The sequence below is a fragment of the Tamandua tetradactyla genome, chromosome 22, assembly GCF_023851605.1.
Source record: "Tamandua tetradactyla isolate mTamTet1 chromosome 22, mTamTet1.pri, whole genome shotgun sequence".
Lineage (NCBI taxonomy): Eukaryota > Metazoa > Chordata > Mammalia > Pilosa > Myrmecophagidae > Tamandua > Tamandua tetradactyla.
The window spans coordinates 46,434,866-46,452,599 of record NC_135348.1 but is presented as its reverse complement, the minus strand read 5'-3'; the positions used below and the strand labels follow the sequence as shown (position 1 = coordinate 46,452,599).

At 35.6% G+C, this 17,734-nt stretch overlaps 1 protein-coding gene and 1 long non-coding RNA gene across 11 annotated transcripts in view; one reads left to right on the top strand and one right to left on the bottom strand.

Moving 5' to 3' along the window:
- The window catches only part of BLTP1 (bridge-like lipid transfer protein family member 1), a 235,966-nt gene that overhangs the window by 181,806 nt on the left and 36,426 nt on the right, over positions 1-17,734 (top strand). For 5 of the 9 annotated variants that reach the window (XM_077140145.1, XM_077140153.1, XM_077140154.1 and 2 more), the window contains 12 exons: positions 2,275-2,334; positions 4,773-4,999; positions 5,671-5,871; positions 6,068-6,198; positions 7,458-7,581; positions 9,491-9,600; positions 10,287-10,377; positions 10,894-10,956; positions 12,905-13,161; positions 13,705-13,920; positions 15,130-15,310; positions 15,951-16,155. In XM_077140145.1, the coding sequence (XP_076996260.1) occupies positions 2,275-2,334; positions 4,773-4,999; positions 5,671-5,871; positions 6,068-6,198; positions 7,458-7,581; positions 9,491-9,600; positions 10,287-10,377; positions 10,894-10,956; positions 12,905-13,161; positions 13,705-13,920; positions 15,130-15,310; positions 15,951-16,155 (1,866 nt within the window). The remainder of the gene's footprint in view (positions 1-2,274; positions 2,335-4,772; positions 5,000-5,670; positions 5,872-6,067; positions 6,199-7,457; positions 7,582-9,490; positions 9,601-10,286; positions 10,378-10,893; positions 10,957-12,904; positions 13,162-13,704; positions 13,921-15,129; positions 15,311-15,950; positions 16,156-17,734) is intronic. The other 4 variants (XM_077140149.1, XM_077140151.1, XM_077140148.1 and 1 more) reach the window with 4 other exon arrangements.
- Positions 10,227-17,734, bottom strand: part of LOC143666373 (uncharacterized) — a 61,637-nt gene continuing 54,129 nt past the window's right edge. The window contains exon 3 of one of the 2 annotated variants that reach the window (XR_013167569.1): positions 10,227-10,393. This is a non-coding gene — a long non-coding RNA (uncharacterized LOC143666373). The remainder of the gene's footprint in view (positions 10,394-17,734) is intronic. The other variant, XR_013167568.1, reaches the window with a different exon arrangement.

The window sequence follows — 17,734 nt, the reverse complement described above, 5'->3', positions numbered from 1 at the left end:
TTTCTTATTAAAAGGCAAAAATGAATTTAAACTTACTAGTTTTTATTAAGATGGCATCTTTGCCATTCTTATGTTCATTTTTAAGTGAAAATACATAAGAAATATTAGATAATTTGACTGTTTGCCTCTGACTGTAAATCAAAAGCATGTGTTAAAAACCATGAGCAAATAGTAACTCTCACCACCTCAGTAATATATTCTACCAACAAAGCAGAAACCTACCATGTTGACGTAATAATCAAAATAATGTATTTTAGGTTTTGGAGAGTAGTAAAAGACTTATTTTTGTAAGATACTTATTGTTTGGGTTTCTTACGGGACTTAGGGGGATTGAAGTAGGTGAGCTGAGTAATTGTTTTGTTGACATAATTATAGGAATTCCAAATTATATAATTGGGCAAATTAGTTTATTAGTATAACGTTTTTGCTAGTAGTGAGCATGCTTTGATGTAATTGACATTTCATGTTTTTGAAAAGAGAGATGAATATTGAACAGAGAAATAAGGAATGGTAGAATTATAACTTCGGATTGTTTATTTTATAAATCATTTTAAAAATGTGACTGAGAACAGATCAGTCAGTGAAATTTTTTCTTTAAATGGTAATGCTTTTTGGGAAATGCAGTAGAAACTTTTAAGGACAGTTTGTAGGAAGAATTCAAAGCATTGTGTAAGTAGACAGTGAGAGTGTAGGCCAGTCTCATTACAGTGTGTTTACAATAATTATTTAAGTTGTCTGAAATTTGAGGGGCTCATCCTGATTCAGGCTTCATCCTGGATTCAGACCGATGATTGTTGGACCTGGCATTTTTGCCTCTGAACTGAGACCGTGGGTGCTTTGGGGAGGGGTCTTGTTAGTTTCTTAGACCTCACTTTCAGGATTTAGGTCCACCCGTAAAAATCTTAATAATCCTTAACAGTTCACTATGGCTCTATATTCCATGAATTTATATTGTCTTTTTTTAAAACTTAATTTTTAAAAATCCTTTGCCACATTTTGGGACAGTAAGTCCCAAAAGTTTTCTACCACTTTTTTATTTAGTTCTTCCTTTTATTTTACTTGGCCTTAATTATATTATACAAATTTAAAAGGGTTTTCTTTTTGTTCTTGCATTTTTGGATTTGATAAAGAAATCTAGGTTTCTTTTGTTCTGATTTCTAACCATAACTATAAAGGTGAATTGGACCACCTTTTACCAAAATATCACATCTAGTTCTTTTTTAGCATTTGCATATGAAGTACTAGTACCAGATGGATCAGAAATATAGATATTTAAAGTAATTGGCAATATCTTAAAAAGCCATATAATATAAATTATTACTTAAAAACAGATAAACCCTTTCTCTCAAAATAAATTGTTGTATTTCTAAGTTGGGAGGAATTTTCTGCTTTGAGAATAAGGAACGACAGAAATTTGATGCCTTAGTACCTAGAAGAGGAATAGCAAGCCCAAATTCAGTAACATTTGAACACCAACTTAAGATTCAGTGAATTAGAAAGGAGTGAGTTACATTCCATTTAAGACGTGTATGCTATCTGGTTTATATTGATACTTGGTTTCCATTAAGGATTACCCAGAAAGGGTTTTAATTCTCTCTTTAGAGTTTACTTTGTTTAAAAGTTGTTTCAAAGATGATATATTCTTTATTGTTTAAAATTGCTGCATGGTTAATTAAATTCTTTTTTTTATTAAATTATTTTTTGAAGCTGAGGTTATTAAAGTAAAGCTAGATTATAGGAAATATTTCAGATATAAAGTCAGATGCGTTCTGGCCACAGATCCTTGATACCTCGTGAGAGTGACATCATGGCACTTAGCCATCCTCTTTATAAAATTCCTCCTTGAAGATGAAGCTAGAGCTGAGGACTCATGACTGACCTAATGGGGCAGTTTTTAATTCTTAAAAAAATATTTAAAAAATCATTTGCATTCTTTAAGTGTCATGCACTCATGGTGGTGAATGTTGGTAGAAAGCTGACGAGTGTTTCAGAATTGGCCAGATGTTATGACTCATACAGGTAGCTTGCATGCAGAATGTAAAGATGAAACTGCAATTAAACTATTAAAATCATAGAATAAGGTTTCATGAAACATGGTATATATTTTAGAAGTCACTTAAGATAGACCTTTTTCTTTTTCAGATTAAGAACTGCAATTTAGAGAGGCTAATAATCCTGTTTGTATTTAGATAATTGTGGGTGAAAATTGGAATATAATGTTTAATCACAATCTTATTTTTATTGAAAACTATTTTGGGGGTGATTTTTGTGCAGGTGTAGTTCCAGATGGAACCTACGAAGTATGTTCAAGGACTACAGGGCAAGCAGCAGCTGGTAAGTTCACATGTAGTATATATTTTCCTACATTTATCAGGTAGAATTCTGCCTTGATTTTTTTAATAGAGAATCTTTTAGTTAGACTAATTCTGGTATCCCTTGTTTTTTAAACCATTTTGCAATAGCATTAACGTATTTTTATCTGTTCAATGGTTATTAGATACCTACTGTGTGTAAAATATTCCACAAAATGTTTGGGGAAAAACAAAGATGAATAAGATACTTGGTATCATTAATAAATGTAAATTCTGATAACTTAGTTAAGACATTCAGAAAAATTATACTGGAATAAATACAATAAAATACAAAATTCCAATTACTATTGAAATTTACAAGAAGGGAAGAAATATTTAAATATGAGAGGATATGGGGATCAGACTCAGCTTCCTTGAAGAATGAGCATTTAAGGATGGACTCGAAGGATGGACGAAACATTTCCTAAGCAAAACTGGGAGACACGGGTCAGATAGATGAATCTCAGGCAGAGAAGGTAACGTCAGAGATGTCAGAGCACAGTGCCTAAGCACAGCTGTCCAGTGTCTCTGGAATAGAGTTACGTGAAAAATGAGATGAGGACAATTGTAAATGCTAAACTGAGGCATGTGGATTTGGCTTGGTGAGCAGTAGGGAGCCATTGAGTCAGCTTTTTCAAACGAGAAGCTGGTGATAATACTGTCAGTGGGGACATTTTCGAGGATTAGAGGATAAAAAATCTAAGGAGATCATCATAGAAGTAATAATGTCTCGACTAAGGTGGTAGCCAACAGGATTTTTTATTTCACTTGGTATAAAGGTGGACAAGGTGAGCTAAAAGGAAATATTTAAGGTCTTTTAAAATGTTGAAGAGGGGCAGAAACTGCATAAGTATAGTAGATGTCCTTTCTCCCCCTAATATTCCCACTTACCCTTTTTAAGGACAGCCTCGGTGTTTTTTCTAAATAAGTTATCTCAGAAGGCAGCAATAGCTACAGTCCCTAGTGACAGAGCACTGAAAAAGTTAAGAAATGTCCAGCAACCAAGTTAGAAGGAAAGGCAGATAATTGAGGTAGCATGTATTGGGGAAGAGGTCACATAAAAGGCTTTGATAAGACTCTTGTTTTTAATTGACAACAACCCACTCAACCTCACTCAACCAAAATAGGGAGATTATTAAAAGGATATTTTCAGATCATGCTTAAACATAAAATGGCTTTTTCAGGGAAGAAAAGGAACAGGTCAACTTAGGGGCCTTCAGTAGATCCTGAAAGCAGGTTTTCATCTGTCTCCTGGGCTCTTTCTGGCTCTTTTTTCTGACTGCTTCATACTTTCTTATGTCCAACCTCCTGAGACATGGTAGGGAGCATGGCTCCCGAGAGCTTGTGGACTTGGCTGCTACCACGCTTGGACTCTCGAGGGGGAACTGAACTTTGCTCAGGTCCAGGAGAGGGCTCTTATTTTATCATCCCTGACTGTCACCTGGACCGAATATAATTCTGACCGAGTTTGGGTCATGGAAACTCCTGCCATATCCATGGGAGGATGAATCGGCTTAGGGATTATTTTAGTCGGAGTTCTCTAAGGAAACAAAAATGACAGAAGATATCTGTAAATACTATGAGATTTAAAAATATATATATTTTTACTGAGAAATAACCATACATGGACAGTCCAACCATATTATACAATCAGTGGCTCACAATATCAGCCCATAGTTGTGTATTCTTCAACCATGATCATTTTTAGAACATTTGCATCACTCCAGAAAAAGAAATAAAATGAAAAAAGAAAGAACTCATACATCCCATACCCTTTTACCCCTTACCCCTCCCTCTCATTGACTGAATATTATTTTAATAAGAATTGTCTCATAACAACTGTGGGGATACACAAGCCCAAATTCTGTGAGCAGATTGCAAGCCAGAAACTCCAGTGAAGTTCTCCTGGAGAAGCTGCTTAGCTGAGGTAGAGGTGGAAATTCTCTTTTCTGACTGCTGAAATCATTACTTCTTGTAAAGTTTTCAGCTGATGGGATGAGACACGCTCCTTGTTGCAGGCCGTTGCCTCGGTTGATTGTGGATGTGATGAAGCATGCGTGCATTCTGCTTACTGATGGTTTAAGTCCACAAAATGTCCTCACAGCAACAGTCAGAACAGTGCTTGTTTGACCAAACCATTATGCCCCGCCTTCAGGCCAGGCTGACACACAAACGTAACGGTCGTGGGGTGGAGGATAAATCCGTGGTTCACAGGAGACAGGAGGGTTGCATGTAGGAAACAGTAGGTGCACATGTGCGCACACTGAGAGCAGTCCCGTGGTCTCATCTGTCTGAGAGGTCTAGCTGTGAGAGACACTGGCTATTACCTATAGCCGTTACCCAGTTTCTTCCTTAAATATACAGTTATTTAAATTCCTGTACTCAGGACTTATCAGAAATTCTGCTTCTTTACTTAAACAGAAAGTAGCAGTGCTGGAACCTGGACACTCAATGTATTATGGAAAATGTGTGGGATTGATGTCCACATGGACCCTAACATTGGCAAAAGACTTAACGCCCTGGGCAACACGCTCACAACCCTGACAGGAGAGGAGGACACAGACGACATTGCTGACCTCAGCTCAGTGACCATCGCTGACCTGTCAGACGAGGACGAGGTTGACACCATGTCTCCCACCATCCACACTGTGAGTGAACTCGCTGCTCGGGTTCGTGCCTGGGCTGTTCCCTGGGACCGGGAGAGGATTAACTCAGTGTGATTTATTACGTCATACTTGCTGGGCCCTGTGTCTGCGTTTCATTCGATTGTCTTTTATTGAGTTCTGTGTTTCATAATGACTGTCAACCAACAGGTGCGCTAGCCTACAGCTAATGCATTGACATCACAAGCAGAGTGCAGGCTGATCTATAGAGATGGAGAGTAGGTTAGTGGCTGCCTGGGGCTGGGGCAGTGAAAAGGAGGGTTTTCTGTTTGGGGTGACAAAATATTCTAAACAGATTGTGGTGATGGTTGCACAACTTGTGAATATACTAAAACCATTGAATTGTACATTTTAAATGGGCAAATTTTGTGGAATGTGAGTTATTTCTCAGTAAAGATGTTAAAAATGAAAATTAAAAAGCAAAGCACATGAATGCAGAATGAACAACACATTTTGAATATGAGTGTTTCCATCTATACTATATATTCTGTTGTTTCAATTTATTTGGTAGTCAAGAAGAAAGTTGCTATCTGCTTTCATTCTAGTATTGATTTTTAGAAATTATTTTAAGCATCTTTGAACTGTTGTGCCACGAAATAGTTTTGTTCTTAGAAAGAAAGTTAAAAAAAAAATTAACGTTACTGTTTATCATTTAGAGTTCAGACGGAAGTTCAGTAAGTGGAGATGGCCACAAGCTCACCTTTGGTCAGCGACTTGTAAATCACCTGCTAGGTCTGAAGCCCCCAAATCAGCGCCATTCTGTGCCTGCAGAGTATCTGTGTGACCCAGAGGTGTGGGGCTCCCCTCAGTCTAGCCAGTCCCATTTGAAAGCATGCAGAGCTCACTCATGGGGAAACGTAGGTAGCAGCTAAATATTAGATTCATTAGGAAAATAATGGGATTCCAATCACTGGAGAATTCCAATCATCTCCTTAATATAGATGGCTTTGATTCTTGCATGCTTCCTTTGATTTAAGGTGTTAATTTTATGATAGTACAGATTTGCTTTGTGACTTGAGGGTGGCATTGACGGTTATGCTTTTGATTTTTCAGGAAGCTGTGGATTATCGAAGACAAGGAGCATCTTGTAGCCAGCAAGGAGAACTTCGAGGAAGAAAAATTATGAAGCGTTTAGTGGATATCAGAGAACTAAATGAACAGGCCAAAGTAATAGATGATCTCAAGTATGTGTAATGATATTTAATTTAATTTTCTCTAATAATAAAATAATAGGATTTTAAATATGGAAGAAATGGAATTTGGGCTAGAGTATAACCAGTTGAGGTCATCAGAGTCAAGAGAAGTTTAAAAGTTTGCCTGAGCTCCTAGTCTAACATCCTTCACAACTCCCCATTTCTGAGCAGTTTATGACTGACTTTTTATCACGAATGCATATCTCCACATGTGGACATATATGTATCTTCATATGTATATATAAATATATGCATTAGTTTATTTCTTACATTAACTTTCCTGGGATGCAAATTTTTAAGAGTGAAAACATCTTATAAATAAATAAAAAAAAGCCAAAAAAAAAAAAAGAGTGAAAACATCTTTAGCACTTTTTAAGTGCCTATTGTGAATTTGAAACATGCTATCTCAGTTTAATCCTTGCGGCATTTCTGTGAAGTGCAGTGGCACTATTCAAACCTTTTAGATAAGCTCAGAAAAATTGAAGAATTAAAATCTGAACTCACGCTTGTCGAAACTAAAAGTCCATGCTGTTTCTTGCCTGCAGGTGTTAGCAGTTCTGTAAAAGTGAGGTGAAGGTGGTGGTGAGCCAAGAGAGGGGCGCAGGTGGTGGGGATCTTTTTACTGAAGTGGCCAAGGGGTGCATTCTTCCTCTGTGAGGAAGTTTAAATAGTCGTCTGGCCAAACTAAAGTTTTTGTGTTTTCCCACAAGGTGATGGCCATTTTTCCTAGTTTTCATATACCTCCCTACATCTGCATTTTTCACATGCAGTGATTTTACACAGTTATGTGCATTTTGCACAAAGAAGTGTATTGCCTAAGACCATGTATATAAATTAATTATTTGCAGTGATTCAGTTTTTTCCTGTTGCTTTTATATTACAGCTTGAGTTTTGCAGTTTGTGCTTAGGGGAGAAGACTTAAGCAAAATATACTTTTTCCTCCAAAATATTTACTTGAGGCATAAATGATATGTAGAATTTTAAATATTTTCCACAGTGTAGGTTCATAGCTTTCATGAAATTGTCAAAGGCTCTTAGTGCAGAAATGGGTAAGGACCATTTCCACAGAGTATAGCAAGAACTAGTTACAGTTTGCCCGACGTAGGAGTATTCGCTGTGTGGGAGGCGTTGCCTTGTCCATACATAATCTTTGATATTCTGACATGTGAAAGAATTAAAAAGGAGCAAATAAAAATCATTCTTGCATTGTTACTTCTGTATACTAATTGCCTTTTTTGTTTTGTATCCAGAAAATTGGGTGCAAGTGAAGGAACCATAAACCAGGAAATCCAGCGTTACCAACAGTTAGAATCTGTTGCTGTGAATGACATTCGAAGAGATGTTCGTAAAAAACTACGAAGGTCTAGTATGCGAGTGAGTAAGCATTAAGAATTTTATTAATACAGACTACTTAAATTTTTTGCTTATTTATGATACTTACATTTTTTCTTGTTGTTTCAGTGCTCACAGTAGTAGCACCTGATTTGTAATATCCTGTGTGCTGTGTACCAGGCACTGTTCTGAGTACCTTAGATTTAACAACCCCTTTAAATCCCCACAACAACCCTTTGAGGTAGCTTGTATTAGAGATCAGGAGCCTGAGACACAGAAAAATCAAGTAATTTGACCAAGATTATACAGCCAGTAATTTAGGTAGAGCCAGGACTCGAACCCAGGTGGTAGGCTGCGTGGTCTCTGCCCGTAAGCCCCGTGTCTCGTCTGCCTTTCATGAAGTCGTACTTGGTTTTTAGTCTCTAGGTGAAATGTGGACTGTGAAGTCTTCTGAGATGCCCACTCTTTCTCTGTCCCCCTCCCCGCAGCCGGACTTCCTCCCCAGCCACTGTGCTCCTGGAGCACCTTGTGCTTAGCTTTCTCATGTGCAGGTTTGGGTGCCCGCGCCAGACCTTGAGTGTCTTGAAAACCAGGTTATTCATCTTTCACCTCACTGCCTATCCTGTTACCTAGGATTTAGTTCTGTTGCTGAAAAATTGGGATAAGTATATAAATACACCATAAAAATATAGTAGAAATAATTATAACACTGTTCACGGGGAGATGTGAGGCTAGGTTGCTCTGAGTCAAGTAGTCTTACATGTTAATGGAAAAAAATGTCTTTTGTTTTAAATAAGGTATCAGCTTTTTTTTTTTTTTTAAACCTGCAGAACTCTTCCTTTTTCCTAGAATGAGGCTTTTGGATGACACCCAATTCATAAAAAATAGATTTAAATGAGAGTTGCTGGGGTCAAAGGAAGGGATCGGCTGCAGAGTCCCTGGGACCATTGGCTCTTGACCTTCCTTTAACCACCCTCAAACTCCAAGAGAAACTGGTTTGAATACCATTCTAAATTATTTATTTAAATTAAACACAAGATATAGTTTGATTTATTCGTCACTGTCCTCTGATAAGAAAGAGTAATGGTGACCAGTAATACTTAATTCTGTATTTTAAATTTTTGATACTACCACCTTACAATATACTATTTATATACCATAGATATCACTGTACTATATAATTAAAATACTGCTTGTGTGCTTTTTGTATGGTGGTTTATACTGGGTAATTGATTGTTGAAAATAAAACTAGGTAGGGTGGGTTAGGGAAATTATTGAAGCTACATCTGAGTTCTTAACACTTGTCTCATTTGGCATATCCCTCACAATCTGTTGTATCAGGATCCCACTTACAGTCCAAGTCTCTACTGTATAAGAGATTTCTTAACATCCAGCCTCTTGCTAAAAGTTTGGAGAAGAGGAATCTGGAGACAGAGAGAGTATTAATCATCGGTTCCTTTCCTTTGCTGTGATGAAGCGGAGTCTGGGCACGGGTGCCCTGTGTGTCACTTGAGATGACTGGTGCCTTTCTCCCCCCACCCCCCACCTAGTTTCTTAGTTTCCTTTTTCTCCTCAACCCTTTCCTTTACCTTTAATTCTCACTTTTTCTCTCTGTCCTTTCCTTTTTAATCTTTTCTTTTCTTCTCACCCTGTTTTGTCTCCCACACTGCTCTGTACTGCTGGTGTTTGTCTTTTCTCCTTTTCTCTTTTCTCTCTGTCATGCACAGCCCTCCTAATTGAGCTTAGGATCAACAGTAGCTGTTCCCTGCTCCACTTTGATCCACCTATATCGTTAAGTGACATTTAAAGTCACAATTTAAAATAACTTGTTATTAACCTGGGGAAAAGCAACTAACTTTAGTTGTAGAATGTTTTTTTTTGTTTATCTGAAGCCAGATATTGTAATGATAAGCAGTTACCTAAAAATTACCTTTTTATCTCATTTCATTAGGCTGCTTCCTTAAAAGATAAGTGGGGCTTGGGTTACAAACCAAGTTACAGCCGATCGAAAAGCATTTCTGCTTCTGGAAGACCACCTCTTAAAAGAATGGAAAGGGCAAGGTATATACATATATATTCAATTCAACCAATAAAACAAAGAATAAAACCACAGAATCCTTTATTGAGGCCCACCACCTATTTATTGTGCTCTAATTAGGGAATTATTACATTAAGATAGCAAAAATGGACTTTACTAATCAAATACCAATAATAGTGAAAACTATCAAACTAAGAAGTTTATTTGAGGAATTCCTGTATCACATTTATGCCACAATGTGCACTGTGCTTTTTAGTAAGTAATAAAGTACATTCTTTTTTAGAGAAGTTTCATGTGTAAATTTATAATCTGTCTGCAGAATGAAAATGTGCATACCAAAAGCTGCTGCTCTGAATTTATCAGTGATTACATGCATACATTTAGCACATGAGAAAAATGGAAGTTTTACTTACTAATGAAGTAAAATACTGTTTTACTAGTAAATTAGCACTGTGAAGTAAAAAAACTGATATTTTTATTAATTCTTTTTATGTGGCTTATTTGTAGGAAATCTTGTATTAATCAAAATATCTTTTTTTAATGGGATACTAAAGATTGAAAAATGGAGTGCCAAAAGTTAAATATTTGGGTAAGGTAAATATTGAGAAATAGAAGTTAATGCCATTAATCGGACTGTTACAAAGTCCAGGAATATTAAAAAAAAACAAACACAAACCTGGAATACGGTACTATTTATATTTTATTTCAGTTCTCGAGTAGGAGAAACTGAGGAGCTCCCAGAAATCCGTGTGGATGCAGCATCTCCTGGACCCAGAGTCACTTTCAACATCCAGGACACGGTACGGCGGGTGGTATCTGTCAGAGATACAAATTGCTAAATAGGTTTTTTTTTACAAAATCATAGTAGTTATATAATTTCAAAACACTAATTCCTGCCTAAAGTGAAACTGTGGAATGTGATGGTTGAAATGTCTGTATATTTCCCAGGAATGGAGCGTGCCATCTTTCGAGAGCAGTATTCAGGTGTTAATGTTTTACTTGAACAAAAAAGACCCATAACAGCTGGCTCTTAGAGATCTTTTTTGTTAAATATTTTTTCTTTTAAATGTGAGTTCACAGTAAAATAGGTCTATACAAAGTATATATGTGGAATATTTGTACTTATGTGTTTCAATTCAGAATTTATAGAGAAGTGGGAGAACCAAAAGTAAGAAGATTAGCTTCAAAGTTATATTATAATTTCATAGCATGTTAAATTGTATGTTGAAATGTTTGTTTTGATTTTTTTGTTTTTGCCTTTAAACCATTTTTGTTTTTATTTTTTCATGAGGTTTTTTTTTTCCTTGTTAATTAAGTTGAAAAATACAGTATGGGGAAGTACACCACAATCCAGCTGTCCTGGGGAAGGGTATTTTCAGGTACTTATTAAGAACAACATAAATTCTGCTTTAGAACTAATTAACCACCTGAAAATCTGCTTTTAAAATTCTTCCTATCATTTCAGACTGAACTCAAAATACTTTATATAAAGTCTTAGAATTGTTGAAACTCTTTTTATGTGTATATTTCATAAACCCTTGCATGCCTATATTTAGTTCTATACTCCCATATAGTTCAATATTAATTATTTTAATCTTTAAAATTAAAAATAGACTAAATCAGCTCATCAAATCAACTCGCCCAATCATTAACCAAGAATTGAAGTTTATTACAGTGATTTGCTGATTCTTTAAGTGAATCTCTTTTATTCTCTATTCAATAATAAAATGAAAATTTTCTTTAAAAAATGAAGATTAGTAGACTAATTCAAACTAGAATCAAACCTAACTCAGAACAACACAGTAATCATTGATAGTTATGTCTTTTGAGCTACTGGTATAAAAGAGCATATGTAAAAATGATATATTTTTAAAATTATCCTCATGTTTGAAACAGTGTGGAAATGTGCTACACAAATCACTCACAAATTGAATTAACATTTTCAGAAGCCAAATATTTTTCCTAAATATGTCACAAAAGTAAAAGTGAATTTTAAAATATTGACAAGTATATAAATCCTTGTCTAAAATTTTTCTATCAAGTTACATAAAAAAACTGGCATTATTCCACGTATATTTTGTTTCCATTCCTATTCTCTCTTACACTAGTGTCTCAACATATATTCCATAATCACACTGAATTCAAACTAAATTTTGTTTTTGAACTCTGAGATCATAATATGTAATGAGCAAGCTTGGCAAACATCCTTTTTTCTAAAAAAGAACTTGGAAGTTGATCATTTACACTGAATCAAATGGATTTTATTAATTGATTATTAAAAGCATTAATATTTGAATTGATTCAAGTTCTGATTTTAAATAACATTATATACCTACTTATAAAAAATGGCATATTAAAAAATCATAAAATATAAATAGATAATTAAAACATGTTAAATATTTTACAAAGGAATTTTTATCTGTATTAACTTATCACAAGTTTTAAAAATTGAAGCCATTCTGATAAATAAAATGTGATTTACCTATTTACTTAATAAATGTATATTATATAAATAACCAAATTCTGTGTTTGAAATTTTGAGTGAGGATTTCACTGTTAGAAGCATCCAGTAATTTTAAATAAATCTCATTACTTTACACATTATACTTTACAAAAGATTACCATATTCTCAAATGATACTCATGCAAGCCTGTGAAATTGAAAAGAGAAATGAAATCAGAGGAAGTTCTGTTGTAGACCTACTTAATACAGTGGTGTCCCAATGCAATCCTGAGTTAGTGACAAGGTGTTTAGACAGTAAACTTTATTAGCCTTAAAATGCAGCATTCTTAAGTTTGATTGATTGATATATATTTAATTACCAAACTATTTATGCATTTTTTTGTTCAACCCTTTAGAGGCTCATTTTTTTTAGCTGTACCCACAAAAAACATGACAAGTATGAAAGGATGCTATGCTCTGCTGACGCTGCATGCTCTTGATTGCTCCTCCGTTCTGATTTACAGTGATCACATTGTGTTTCTTGGTTTCCATAGCATGTTTAGCTTCTTTAAAGAATTGCAGTATGTACTATTACATACGTTTATGTAAAGTAAAACTTCACTCTAATATTTTGTGTGTCAGTGGTGTAACTTTCTGTGGTTTGACATTCTGTTGTCTTCTGTGATGTGCCGTTTCTCACGTTCCTGAATCTGGCCTTTCAGTTCAGAGCTAGGTAACTCAACTCTTGAGAGCATTTAAAAATGTTTAACTTTGTGTTTGTATGTGTGTGTGTGTGTGTATGAACTTTATATGTGTATATATTTTTTTAATTGAGAAGGGACTGGTAATTTGAACCTGAATCCTGTTTTCTTCCTTTATAATCAGTTTCCAGAGGAGACAGAACTGGACCTTTTGTCAGTAACCATCGATGGTCCGTCTCATTATTCATCAAATAGCGAAGGATCATTTTCCGTATTCAGTTCTCCCAGAACTCCAGCAGTCTCTTCTTCACACGGCATCCCTTTCCCGCCTGACGAAGGGCGGCGGGATGACAGTCTGTCTTCCACCAGCGAAGAATCCGAGAAGGATGAGAAAGAGGAAGAGCATGAGCGGGAAAGGTTTTATATTTACAGGAAACCCTCGTGAGTACACTTTTGTTTTACGAATTTTAGGTAGTGTTTCAGTCTGAAACTCAGCCTAGCAGGTTTACGTATGACTGATTGCTTTTATAGAAAAAAGCTGTGTGTGCCGTAGCCTGAGTGAGACAGAGAGATACATTCATGGTTTACTAATTTAGCACCATATGGTATTATTTTTCTTCCTTTCCCTCTGCTTCTGTCTCTTATTTAAATCTGATAAATAGTACTTTGTAAATTTTTACAACTTGGGAAAATGAAATCTCCTCCAAATTATATATCCACTGATACCCACACTCTTTAATGGCAGTGATTGTGCCTCTGTCCTCAAGACTGAGCACATTACTAACACAGAATAGTTGTTGAATAATTTGTGATTCCAGTAAACTTAGGGAAAACCTAAATTAGTATGAGTTATTGAGTAATCTGTGTGAATTTGTATAATACAATTTATTTGCCTATTGTTGTTCACTATAACATTTTGAAAACTAGTTTGTTGAAAAGTGTTCCGTGTCACTGCAGTGTGATGAGCGGTTGTTCTTTCTGTAGACACGCATCTCGTAGGAAAGCAACAGGCTTTGCTGCCGTGCATCAGCTGCTGACGGAGCGCTGGCCCCCAGTGCCGGTCACCCGAGGTCTCGGTGGCGCAGCTACAGAGAGAAACATTGACTTTGAACTTGATATACGGGTTGAAATTGATAGTGGAAAGTGTGTACTCCATCCAACTACCCTTCTACAAGAACATGATGACATAAGCTTGAGAAGGTAAGCAAAGGGTTGAAAAGATGGATAACTTCATCTATTTAGATACCACTGAATTACAGTGAACTTTTTTTCCCAAAGTCCCAAAGCTTAGATTTTAGGATTTAATAATAGTTTGAATGATTGAGTGGTTATTTGTAGTAACATATAATTTCTAAATAAATGTATAATATTTTATGGAAACTAGAAATGGATGTCTGATTTATAATCCGAGAAATATTTTAAAGTAGTTATGTCTTTGATACTTTCCTTGAAACAGCATTAATGTCTCAGGTTTCTGACCATGTATTATACACATTTCAAGTTTAAAGGACAGTACAGAGGTATATTGTTTACTGAGAGTATTGATGAATTCATAAAACATAACTTTGGAAAACGGTCTCAACAGTTGCACAGAGAGGCCTCAGTAGACTGGAATGTTGTTCAAGATGAAACTTCATTTTAACCATTTGTTTCAGTCATTAACTAGATGATAATATAAGCAGGCTTAACATTAGATTATTTTTTCTATGTATCTTCATTTTCGCTTTTATTTCCTAATCTAAAAAAGATGTGTAACACCACGAACAATAGTAATATGAAGTGGCTAGGTAGGAAAGTGGGTGGAGACAGATAAAACAGGAATGACAGAATGTTGAGAATTACTGAAGCTGGGTGATAGGTACAGGGGAGTTCATTATACCATTATGTTTACTTTGTATTCTGAAATTTTCCATAATAAAAAGATTTTTTGAATGGTCTATTTGTCTAATGGGGATTTGATAAAATGAGAGTTAAGATAAAGAGTTTCTTTGAACAGTTTAAGTCTATTATGAATGTATTAATCATGATAAAAAGGATGACTGCTGCAATGCACTTCTTATTTTAGGTTGAACCATAATAATTTGCTGATATTCAGCTGTTTTTTTACCGATATAAATGGCAGTTTCATATGGTTCAACCTAATATATTGGAGTGTTCAAGTAGAAAAATAGTGACTTTAGGGAAAGTTAAAAGTAATTTCTCTGTGTGGTTACGGAACATAAAACATTAATACCATCAGTTCAAGGCAATACCCATTCTAGCTACAGACACTGATGAGCTCTACTTTTTCAACTTAATTAATGAAGGATTACATTCCATTTTTGACTTGGTGAAAGTTTGCTTTTAAACAAAAGAAAAGGAGATAAATGTGTTCTTTTTCAAGAAGACAAAATACTTTTCACTTTGTAGGAGTTATGATCGAAGTTCCAGGAGCTTAGATCAGGATTCTCCTACAAAAAAGAAGAAGTTTCAAACTAATTATGCTTCTACCACGCACTTACTGACTGGCAAGAAAGTGCCATCATCTCTGCAGACAAAGCCTAGTGACTTGGAAACCACAGTATTTTACATTCCTGGAGTTGATGTAAAGGTATAATAAACCTTATTTTCTAGGATAATGGATTAGATAATTGGTAGCAATATTTCTATAATGTTTGTTCTGCCCTTGACCATTATTTTTTAAATTAATTTTTCTGACTCTTTTTTCCACATAATATTCTGCACGTAAGAACATCCATGTTGCCGTTGCCGTTTCTTTTACCCAGCTTTTTCCTTGAAAGTTTGGCCAAAAGAACTTAAAGACAAAAGATAATTCTTGGGACTTACTGTATGGTTGTAGATGCTGTCCCTCACCCCCATAAGTATTGGGATATCTTAGATTTTAGAGGAAACATGGTTTTCTCTTTTGTATATTGCTGTTTATTACTAACATACTCATTAAACCTCATCTAATGCAACTTTATTAAGCAGTTAATTTTTTAGATTCTCGAGTTTCAGACTCCTAGAATGTTAAGCTGGAAAGAACTTTAAAGATTATCTAGGATGATTTATTAATGTTTAAAGTGAAAACAACTTAAGAAACTGCTCGGATCGTGAAGCTACCTGGTAGGAACTAGAGCTGGGTCTTCTGACTCCTGGACCAGAGTTTCTTCCTCCACATTTTTCTAGATTTCTTGACTTTCCTCATCTGTATAATTTTAATTTTGAAAGTTCATTTGTTTCGATAACAGTTGCATTACAATTCCAAGACTCTGAAGACTGAATCACCTAATGCCTCCAGAGGATCTTCCTTGCCAAGAACACTCTCGAAAGAGTCCAAGCTGTGTGGTATGAAAGACAGTGCAGTCTCTCCTCCTCCTCCTCCTCCTCTGCCTCGCACTGCCCAGAGCAGGACTAACACCTTACTTCCTCCCCAGCCCCCACCTGTTCCCGCAGGTACTTAAGGGGAATATACTCTGTTGTTTTGTTGTTTTTTTCTTTCTGTAACTTGTTAGTCACCTCCTACTTGTTCCACTGAGACCTTCAAATTTAAATGTTTGGGTAAAAAAAAGAAATAAGTCTGCCAATATTGACTATATAAAAATCACATATGGAAGTATGAGCCAACTTCTTTTGGCTATTTTTTAAATTTTAGAATACCAGTTATTAAAATAAACTTAATATACTAAATAGTTTACTTAATTAAATATTTAGGTCTATGTATATTTAGAAAAGGATAGTTTTATGGAGTTCAAATTTGGAAACTTACGATCTAGATGGAGATAATAAATGTACCTTTAAGGCAGAGTACATTAGGCTTAATCATATCTATTATTTCTCTGTAGCTCTGTAACAAATTACCCTCAAATTAAGTGGCTTACAAACATAGTTTCTGTTAATCAGAAATTTAATAGCGGTTTGGCTAGGTGAATTGGCTCAGGGTTTTTCATGAGGTGGCAGTGAAGATACTGGCCAGGGCTGCAGTCATCTGAATACTTGACTGGGGTATGGAAAATCTCTGTTTTCAGTGCGGCCAGTTCACATGACTGGCAAACCAGGGCCCCAGTTCCTCTCCATGTGACTTCTTCAGAGGGCTGCTTAAGTGTTGTCATGATGGCAGTTGACTTCCTTCTGAAGAAGTGATCTAAAACAGAACAAGGCAGAAGCTGCAATGTCTTTTATGGCTTGCTCCAGAAGTCACATACCATCATTTCCACCACGTCTTATTGGTCACACAGGTCAGCCCTACTCAGTGTAAGAGGGAGCTACGTAAGGACATGAGCACCGGGTGGCAAGGGTCACTGAGAAACATTTTGGAAGCTGTCTATCATATCACATGATAGTATGTTGTATATATGGTAGAATATCCAAAAAGGGAATATCAGGGTAGACAAGAATTACTTCAAAAAATTTCATTTGGAAATGGAACTTGATATGTAGGATTTTTAAAAATAGACAACAATCATGATAATGCCTACTATTTTCTATTTCACTTTTCTATTGGTAAGACATATCTGTATCCACTGAGCTTAAGACAGATATTATTATCCACATTTTATAAATGAGGGAAGTTAAGGCTCCACGAAGTTGAATGTCTTTCCTGGGTTTACATAACTGATAAATGTTGGAGTTGGAAACCTAAGCCAAAGCAGCAGTCTTAGTTAGCTGTTCTACTCATTCTACTGAAATGGAAATATTTCAGTTAGGTAGAAGGAAAGAGAGGTGGCAAGTCAGGACGGGAAGCATTATCAGTGTGCACAAGCTAAGAACAGCAAGGAACTAGGAATGCCTGAAAACAGTGAGTTTTTTCCTTAGCTGCAACTAGACGTCGTACGTTTTCTATATCTTATTTCTGAAGTGGACAATAGGACTAGTGTTAATGAGAGACTTCAGTTGAACAACTGAAGCAAAATTTATGACCTAGAGCAAGTAGGAATAACTGTTTGATTATATATCATTAATCATCTTTGTATTCTAACATTAATGTATCATTTCTATCAACCTTTTTTTATTGCTTTCTCATATGGTCTTTAAG